The 10604-nt window shown below is 37.5% G+C and overlaps 1 protein-coding gene across 1 annotated transcript; it reads right to left on the bottom strand.

The window, feature by feature from the left end:
• Positions 1-229: 229 nt before the first annotated feature.
• Positions 230-10203, bottom strand: LOC109927159 (ras-related protein Rab-7L1). Its single transcript, XM_048611930.1, has 6 exons — positions 9683-10203; positions 8994-9065; positions 7563-7744; positions 3083-3204; positions 2376-2632; positions 230-1222 (listed from the first exon to the last, which is right to left on the bottom strand). Exons 1-5 carry the CDS (start codon positions 9702-9704, stop codon positions 2509-2511), a joined length of 522 nt encoding a protein of 173 aa, XP_048467887.1. The 5' UTR covers positions 9705-10203; the 3' UTR covers positions 230-1222; positions 2376-2508.
• Positions 10204-10604: the final 401 nt, after the last annotated feature.

Here is a 10604-nt window from a genome sequence, read left to right as displayed (position 1 = left end):
TGGATAGACATTTTCCAAATAATTACTACAGATAAGGTGGCAAGCAAAATGCAGCTGAATTCTCATCTTCCCACTATCCTTTGGGCACTGCAGCATGGAAGAAGCATCTTGTAGCATTGTCCCAGTTTGTTTCATGTACATTAATTTTTGATCCTCTCAATCATTGGAGATTTTGGACCACAGCAAAGTCTAAAACATTCAACATTTACCCCACAAAATCAGAATGCTCTTTTAATAAAAAGAATAAATTCTTTATTGCATATATATTACATCTATTTTACATAAAAAGGATGCAAAAACCACAACTGTACAAGTGCATGACAACATGAAATTCACTTGATGAGTAATTTATAATGGCACCAGAATGAGGAAGTCAAAGGATTACATTCTTAGTCACCAATATAAGCATGCAGTGAGGTTAAAAGTTGACAGAACACACTGCAAGGTTGAAACATTTCACCAAAGTCAGTCATCGAATTATAGTCCTGAGATAATCCATTGGAATCACAGGTTGCATTATACAGTATATACCTAGTGAAAGAAGAGTTCCGAGAGTGCAAGCAGTTCAACTTAAATTGTATCCAAAAACTGGGTTTTACTTAGTCATTAGATAGAAAGGAGGTGACAAATAGCAGTGCTGGGAATTTACTATTTAAAAAAGGAGTATCACGCGCATGATGTTTCCTTTTAGCTGTTGGCACACTATTCAGATTGTACACTGTGAAGGAAGTACTGTGTAATGCATGCATAATACCACTGTAATATCAGTTCTACCTGGTATTCCACAGATTGTAGATTAACAAGTTTGATACATACATTCTCATCCCAAAAACAAATAAAACCCATAAATCAGGTATACATCATTTTAAATGGAATTTGTGCTCAAAGCCAATCCATGATTTATAATCTGGAAATTCATATTTCATCATCCAAAAGAGAAAAAAAGTCAGCCTTAAAGCTACCATAAAAATGTTTAATTATTCAGAACTAATTCATAAAGCTCTTTTACAGCAATCATTTACTAGCAAATTACAGAAAGTGTTACAGGTGATCAAAGATTTCCCAAATGTCACTATTTCTACATAATTAAGTTACAGTCTGGAGATTTCTGGACACTAAAAAGCATAATATTGTGTTCAACTTCAGTGTAATTTGAGGCTAAAAGTTTCTAGAAAGTGTCATTTGGCAGAAGACCTGGAAGGCAATCCTATGCTCACTGTGGCTGTGTAAGAAAGAAGGAAAGTTAAACATTAGGAACAGTTCACTGAGAAATCGTAATAACACAGAAAATGAAAAAGGGATTTCAAAACAAAAAAAGAAAAAAAAACACAACTTGTTCAAAGGCAAAACCTTTCCTAATCTGTTAGTTTACTTGAAAGAATTTGGATTTTTGTTTCAAATAGTCAAAAAAGCTCAAATCCAGGTTTTGCAGATTTTTCCAAATTTCCAAACTGGTATCAAGCCAAGGAACTACAGCATGCAAAATAACTCCATGCAGTTTATACAGATGGAACATGTACTGAAATTTGTGGCATCAGTTTATGATTAGTTGTTCACTCAAGAGTTGCACTCAGGTGATTTTAAAGGCCAATAATAATTTTTAAAATATTATTGGACTAGAGGAGTGTTTGATTGAAGCAATATTTAAATTCATAAAACAAAGTGAATTGCAGCAAATCTACAAACAGATACGTTTAGTTACAAAAACTGTAAACTCCCATAAGCTTTATGATGCCATTGTCACCTAAAGACAATTAGGTATTTGATGCTTTCCAGAAACAAGCTCAATAAATGGATTTGCTGCCACACTAAGTTAAGTTGTGGTAAAACATGCAAGAACATGCTTTAAATCAAGTTGTTTTAGACTTCCTAGGATTTATCAAATTTCTATTTCTATGGAGAAATATTTGCAATATCTAATCTGATTTATTACTTTTAATGCAAAGTGTGTCACATCAACTTGTAGAACAGCAGAAGTATTGTACAGAATGTAATACTGAACAAACCAGAAAAGAACAGAGGCATTGGCACAAGTAAACATACGTTATGACATGAACAGTTCATCACCACCAAAACAAAAATCTTGGAGCAGTTTATACTTTTCCCTCTGTGACCTTTGATCATACTCTAAAAGAAAGTTTACCAATTTATAATACTGAAAGTCAACCTTACTCGATTTAAACCGAGTTTCGAGTTTGTCATAGTCCATACCTTTAACAATTTTTATTGGTAATGAAGTAACAAGTTGTATTCCTGTTCCTACACTAAAGGAATGAAGAACTGAATTTCTTGTAGAATTAGAGCACTAGCCAATTAAAAACTTTTGATCAAAAATCATACCCATTTAATATTAAAAAATGTAGTTATTAACTTACATGGATGAGAATCATAATAGTCTAATGTTCAGAACTCCTCCAGAATTTGTCTGGTGAAAAAAACTAATTAACTTAATTCATTATAAGACATGGAGATCATACAAAGTTCACATCAGTAGTGCATTCTGATTTTTTAACAGCATGCCGAATTCCAATGACGTTCACTTTTTGACATATCTTTCAATTGAATGTAATCCCCTTGGTTTTGGTTTAGAGGTCCCAAACTAGGCTTTGACATCAAGTGCTCCACTAATACTCTGAAAAATAAAGCAAGTGAGATTTTTTAGTTTTTAAATGTATGTCCAGAATACTAAAACATTTTTTAAATTGATTACATTAAAAAAAAAAAACTTGTTTCCCTACATATTCAAAGAGAATTTGCTCTACTCAGAGGGTTGTGAACCTTTGGAAATCCCCCAGAGGACTGAGGAAGCTTAATGTGAGTATGTTTGAAGGTAGAGATTGATGGATTTGATTACCAATGGGATACAGGGTTAGGAGATTGAGTAGTTGGCAGTGAAAAATTTGATAAACCAAAATAAAAAATTGTAAGGCATAGCAGGGCAGGTTTGTCAGGCTGAATGGTCTACTTCCTGTCCCTGTGACTGCTCAAAGCAGCAAAATGTAATATTTAGTATTTCCTGTAACAAGTTATCTAGTAAATGAAAAAGTTGAATAATTCCAAAGAAATTAGTTTCATAACATACCTCATGGCTTGAGCAATATTCTTGTTTTCTTTCACTGAAGTTTCAACCCAACCAACAAAATGGTTTTCTTTACTGAAGAGATCAATCTCACTTCTGCTGATTGCCCATTCTGACAGATCACACTATTTGTGGAGTGGAGGGAAAGGGGGGGGGTGAAAAGAATTGGTAAGCATGGAAAAAAAATCCTTCTTTCAAAATACAAAGCATTATCCAAACAAAGCTCCATTTTAGGTAGTAAAGCAAATAGTACCAAATTTTCTAAACTAAAAATGACATTTGCATACATATTAACAGATTTTTTTCATAAATTCTTTCAGAGACTTCAGAGGGTAAAGTTTTAAAAATTTTACTTTGTTGGTCGCAGGAATGTTTCTTGTTTGCAGGTGAAGGAAAAATGTGACAGTTTTAAAAGTGGTTTGAAAATTCAGTCATAAAACTAAGATCAATTCATCTCTTCCTTCCCATCCAAATGGTGTTGGCAGAAATCAGCTTTACTGCACATTTGAAAAATATTAGAGTGTTTGTAATATCTGCATTCATTTAACCACACTGCAAACTTTTCTTGCAGTTCAGATGATGTTTAAAATTGCTGTTTCATGGTGTTAGTTTCACAAAAAGAAAGCAGCACCACCTGGTGGTTCCTTAGTGTGAAATTCAACTTTTTGCAATTCAAAACCAACATTTCTCTCTCAAACTCAAGCTCCCATGGATCACTTATCTGCTTGGCAAAGAGATTGGAGACTGGCTCTCACATTGCACTGTAACAGGGCAAGAGGAAGAGCAGCTCCTTTTTTTTCCTGATTTGGTAGCATTTGTGGAGATTAGCAATTTTCTATATGCCCATCTTTGCTCGATTATCAGGGAGCCCTAAACTTTCAGTACAGGACAGAGGTGACCTCCAATATATTGAGCTGTTATGCTAGTCAATATATATAGAGAACCAGGGAAACTGTGTATGCAAAACATGCAAAGATACCAAAAATAAAATTGACTGAATAAAGCCACCCTATCACAAAAGCCTTAGCAGAACTATTGAAGGACAAAATGGGCAAAAGTTGTCCAACTGTTAAAACAGAAGTTGCTGGAAACACTCAGCAGGTCTGGCAGCAACTGTGAAGAAAAATATCAGAATTAGTGTTTTGGGTCCGGTGACTCTTCCTTCAGATTCTGATTTGTTCCCGATTTACATCATCCGCAGTTCTTTCGGTTTGTGTTTAGTTTTAGTAATGTTTATTTCAAATGATATATTAGGCAGGAACTGAAGAATGTAGATTGGAGGCAGATGTTGGAGGGCAAATCAACATATGGAGGCTTTCAAGTGTAAGTTGCTGGGAACTCAGGATCAGCAGGTTCCTTTAAGGATGAAGGAGAAGTATGGCAAGTTTAGGGAACTTTGGATAACGAGAGATATTGTGAGCCTAATCAAAGAGAAAAAGAAAGCATTTAAGGCTGGAATACAATGAAAGTCAAAAGAAACTTAAGGCATCAGGAGGGCTAAAATGGGTCATGAAAAGTCACTGGCCAACAGGATTAAGAGAGTTGGCCCATTCAGACAGGGAAGGGAATGTGCGCGTGGAGCCAGAGGAAATGGGCGAGGTATTATAAGAGTACTTTGCGTCAGTATTCACCATCGAGAAGGACTTGGTGGATGATGCGTCTGGGGAAAGGTGTGTAGATAGTTTGGGTCATGTTGAGATCAAAAGAATGGTGGTATTGAAGGTCTTGAAAAACATTAAAGGTAGACAAGTCCCCAGGGCCTGATGGGATATATCCCACAACACAGAGGCAAGGGAGGAAATTGCTGGGGCCTGGAGGAAAATCTTTGTATCCTTACTGGCTACAAGGGAGGTCCCAGAGGATTGGAGCATAGCCAATGTTGTTCCTTTGTTTAAGAAGGGTGGCAGGGATAATCCAGCTAATTTCAGGCCGGTGAGCTTTACTCAGTGGTAGGGAAATTATTGGAGAGGATTCTTCGAGACAGGATTTACTCCCACCTGGAAATCAATGGGTGTATTAGCGAGATGCAACACGGTTTTGTGAAGGGGAACTTGGTGGAGTTTTTTTGAAGAAGTGACGAAGATGATCGAGGAGGGTAGGGCAATAAATGTTGTCTACATGGACTTCAGCAAGGCCCTTGATAAGGTCCCTCACGGCAGGCTGATACAGAAGGTAAAGTCACACAGGGTCAGAGGTGAACTTGCAAGATGGATAAAAAAAAAAGACTGGCTTGGTCATAGAAGGCAGGGGGTAGCAGTGGAAGGGTGTGTTTCTGAATGGAGGGCTGTGACTAGTGGCATTCCTCAGGGATCAGTGTTGAGACCTTTGCTATTTGTAATATATATACACACACGATTTGGAGGAGAACGTAACTGGTCTGATGAGTAAGTTTGCCGATGACACAAAAGGTCGGTGGAATTGCAGACAGCAATGAGGACCGTCAAAGGATGCAGCTGGATAGAGATCAGTTGGTGACTTGGGCACAGAAATGGCAGATGGAGCTTGATCCGGAAAAATGTGAGGTAATGCTAATCCAGATGGAAAATATACAGCAAGTGGCAGAATCCTTCAGAGTACTGATAGGCAGAGGGATCTGGGTGTACAGGTACACAGGTCACAAAGTGGCAAAACAGGTGGAAAAAGGTGGTCAACAAGGCATATGGCATGCTTGCCTTCATCAGCCAGGGCACTGAGTTTAAAAAATTGGCAGGTAATGTTGCAGCTTTATAGGACCTTAGTTAGGCCACATTTGGAATATTGTGTTCAATTCTGGTCGCCACACTACCAGAAGGATGTGGTGGCTTTAGAGGATACACAAAAGATTTACCAGGATGTTGCCTGGTATGGTGGGCATTAGCTATGAGGAGAGGTTGGAGAAACCTGGGTTGTTCTCACTGGAACGATGGAGGTTGAGGGGCACCCTGATAAAGGTCTACAAAGATTATGAAGGGCATGGACAGACTGGATAGTCAGAAGCTTTTTCCCCAGGGTGGAAGAGTCAGTGACTGGGGGCCATGGTTTTAAAAGGTGATGTAGGAGGCAAGTTTTTTTTTCTTTTATACACAGAAGGTGATGGGAGCCTGGAACTCACTGCCAGGGGAGGTAGTGGAAGCAGAAACTATAGTGACTTCTAAAGGACATCTTGACAAATATATGAACAGGATGGGAATAGAGGAATATGGTCCCCAGAAGGGTAGGGGATTTTAAGTTGTGACGGGCAGCATGTTGGTGCAGGCTTGGAGGGCCAAAGGGCCTGTTCCAGTACTGTAAATTTCTTTGTTCTTTGTCCTATAATTATAATAGGAGTCAAGTTTGCACACTAGTGGAGATTTGTAGCAGTTCAAATTCTCTCTGTTCACACTTGGAAGCAACCCACCAAAAGAAAGCTGCAAGCAACTGTACAAGCAGATTGACGGCATACAAATGCTTATGAATAAAGTAAGCTGCTGGGTTCAGGAATAGGAGATGAAATTTAATGTAGTGCCTCATAAGGCACATCAGAAACAACTGTTTGGCATACACTGAAGAAGAAAAAGAAAGATTTGAACACTTTTGGGACTTGGCAATGAAAGCTACTAAAGACTTAAGGGATCCAGAACAAGTCTTAAATAATATTGGAAAACTGAAGAGTCAAAACAGTATTTTAATTTTTTTGGGACTGGAAGAATGCTCAAAATGTTTTTTTAAAAAAATTTGAACACAAATTTCCTTCATTTGAGTTGAAAGATACATTACGTAACTGATAAGTTACAAGATTGGTAGTTCTCATCAAGTAAAGGATTTTCAAGGGGACATGTTATTTAAGTTATAGTACACACCCCATGTTATGTGCATTTAACATTATGGAGAACAAATCGATAAGCCAACAACTTTAAATAGTTAAGTACCAGAGGTTCTTCCCACACCAACATGGAGATGTTTAAAAATGTCAATATCAAGATATAATGTAGATACACAAGTTTCAAATCCCTTTAGAACCAGATTGTGACAGAACCATGATTGCATTCTGCGAAAAAGGAGAGAAGAATACCAGTCATGGAGAAAACAATCTCAAATCTTATTTCTTGGAATCTTCTGCTCTTCCCCATTAGTTTTTAAATAGTTACTAAGTGAATTGGGGAGATTTTTCAAGAAGAAAACAATGTAAGGGCATAATGCCCAAATCATATTTTCTGGTCATACTTAAATTCCACAATGCTTGAATGCAAGAACAATATCCGTTGCTTCCACCCACTCAACCTGATTCACTTGCAAGACAGATCACAACCCAAATATTTTTGTTAGGTGTCCCCAAAAAAAGAAATCCACAAATTTACCAGAGATTTCTGCATTGAGTTCTAGATACCAGTTCTCTTAAGATTTGACAAATTCTCTTTCATCCAAAAGTGCTGCAGTTACATTGAGTTTAGAAGCTATCCATTACAAACAGATAAAGAAACAAGTCTTAGAACACAAATGCTGCATCAAAGAGATTTTGATTCACCTTGTTTGCCAAAAGAATACATGGCACAGGGCTTCCATCCACCAAAGCAACTTTGCTATCTAAATCATGCTTCCATTTGAGGCAATTCCGGAAGGTTGCTGTATTTGTCACATCAAACATAACAATGCATGCTCCAGCATCTCTGTAATATAGTCTGGTCATGGAGGTGAAGCGCTCTTGGCCTACAAATAAAGGAAACTTAATAATTTATTCACAAAGGAGGGTGCTGACTTACAGTCCTTTCACTTATGGAAGACTGGTAATCTTTGTCTAGTAAAAATTCAAGTGACAAAAATTGAAGGGAGATGTGAAGAGGAAAAAGGATGCAGTAAAACCTGCTGACTCAAAATTATCAAGAGATTTGGTCAGAGTCAGGGGAGTTTGTCACTCCTGTTTCCATAAAAAAAAAGATATTTTCAAATCAATAAACTCACTTAGATGTGTTTTTAATTAAGATATTGGAGACACTTTGTCTTTAAGTATACAAGGCATAAAGCAGAACATCCTGTTGTCAAAAGTAATCCATCACCCACTTAGACGTCCTATCATTCAGGATACAAGTGTTATCATTTTTAACCAAGTGAAAATTCGTAGTTAGAACAATATTAGATTTAATCACTATCATATTTGTTGGAAATCTCTACACCAGATGACTATGGGAGCTCACTGAGTATAAAAACACAGGTTGATAATTTTTTGGTCAGTTGTGTCAAATGTTACAGGGCTTGTGTGGAAAAAAGGCACTGAAGTTTTCCAATCAACTACAATCATTGATTAGCACAGCAGGCTTGATGGGCTGGATGACCCATTTCTGTTCCCAATTCCAGGAAAAATTTAAAGTTAATATATGTATCTCTACTGTTTGGTTAGAAATGAAATAACTTTGAAGAGTAGTAGTAATTGTTTTCTATTTGATTGGGTCTTACCATGTCATTCTATTCTCAGCATGAAACTGATTCAGCACAAGTAAAGAAGTGACCCTCTTCCCAGAATTTCCCAGAGTAATACCATGTGCAACTGATGTACATTTTCTTTGTCAAATACATCTTCCTAACAATTTCCAAGATAGAAAACTTGACACAGTTGTCAGAAAATTACTGCCTTGTCAACTCAAATCTTGTTTTGAAGATTATTTCAACTGTAGTCAAATGTTTCTTTCCCAACTGTGACAAACTTAAGCAGCTCACTTTGGGGAATTATTGCCACGAATTAAAATGGTACTGCATACTTCTGTACACAAGAGTCCAGGTGTTAGGTGACAATGTTGTGTTGTACTATTTTTTCCTAAAGCAGCTCACTATATTTACTTGTACTAACATTTCAATCATGGATCTAGTCAAGACAAATATAGACATGTATTCTTTAAAGAATACAAGGATAGACTTTGTTGTAAACTTTTCTGATTGAATGTGAACTAAAACAAGCATTTACCAGCAATATCCCAAAGCTGGAGTCGAACAGTCTCCGAGTCAGACCACTGTATAATCTTCAATGCAAAGTCCACTGAAAGTAATGAGATAAAGATATAGCAATAACATTCGGCATCGAAAACAATTTTAAAGCATTTAATTTAGCAAAGATCCAGTTACAGTCAGAGATAGCATGTGTCACCGATCTGGATTTTGCTATGGCAATGATGGCAAAAACAATCAGCAATTGCCATCATTACTTCATTAAAACTGACAGCAACTACAAAGCCTGCCATTATGCAAAGTGATGCAGAAATCCAGGTTTTACTGTTAGTGATTTTGCATTCTTCAAGTAACCTGTTGAAATCCCCAGAGCATAACATTCAAATAGGGAATCGATGAAAACTTTCACTTTTATCCTGGTACTCTTGCTGTGAAATAAAAAGTAACTTTTTTTTTTTAAAATTAAAGGGTGACTTGTTATACAAGGCACCACCTGTCTTTTTAAAATACTTGAGCAAGTCTACACTGGAGGTCCTGTAGTCTGGTGGGTAATGCACCTGCCTATGATCCAGAAACTCTGGGTTCAAAGATCCCCCATCTTCCACACGAATCCCAGTGTGCACTTCAACTGCAAGAGTTTAAAAATTAAGAGGTATTTACTTCTTGATTTGCCACTTGAGAGAATACTTCAATCGATTTGGGACTTACCTGCTAGCTGATATGCTTGCATGGGATGCCTGGTAATCCCCTTGGCATGACAGCAGATTTAAATTCCCATCAGGAATGAGGAAACCCACATGAAAGAGAGCAAATTCAGAGTAGGCTGCTAATCTCTAAAAAGTCAAGGGCACCACTGCTATGCTGCTGACCTCAGTCTGGCCCATTCTCCAAAAAAAAAAATGACCCAAGCAAAAAGAACTCTGCTTCAGGTCCATCAATAAATAAAAAGTTGGCAATAAAAGGACTTCACATGTTTCTACTTTGAAAAATATCCTGCTTTAGTTCCACAGAAGTAAAGTGGACCACTTCAGTTTTTCCCCTCCCAGGATGGGGTAGCACCTCACGTGAAACAGCCCATATAGAACTGACAAATTCCAAACACTTTTCATTCTAAATGTCCATAATTGACAGACATTTGATGCTAACAGTATTGTGCGTAAACATTAAGTGAGCAATTACAGCAGCTCAGTGGTTAGCATTGCTGCCTCACAGTGCCAGGAACCCAGGTTCAATTCCAACATCAGGAGACGGTCTGTGTGGAGTTTGCATGTTCTCCCCATGTCTGCGTGGATTTCCTCTGGGTGCTCCAATTTCCTCCCACAGTCTAAAGATGTGCAGGTTAGGTAGATTGACCATGCTAAGTTACCCATGTTCAGGGATTTGTAGATTAGGTGGGTTATAGGGGATGGGGTTGGGTGGGATGTCTGAGGGTTGGTGTGGACTTGTTGGGCCGAAGGGCCTGTTTCCACATGGTATGGATTCTATGATTGTATGAGTTACGTAGTATGGAAGTGAACAAACCTGACAAGAAAGTCCCAGTCTATTATATTTGACTCACTTCATTACAAAATATAGTCTTTAAACAATTAGTGCAATGTCATATTAACAAAAAATAAACTCATGATTATGT

The sequence above is a fragment of the Rhincodon typus genome, chromosome 25 (assembly GCF_021869965.1).
Source record: "Rhincodon typus isolate 14 chromosome 25, sRhiTyp1.1, whole genome shotgun sequence".
Taxonomy (NCBI): domain Eukaryota; kingdom Metazoa; phylum Chordata; class Chondrichthyes; order Orectolobiformes; family Rhincodontidae; genus Rhincodon; species Rhincodon typus.
This window is presented reverse-complemented; position numbering and strand designations above follow the sequence as displayed.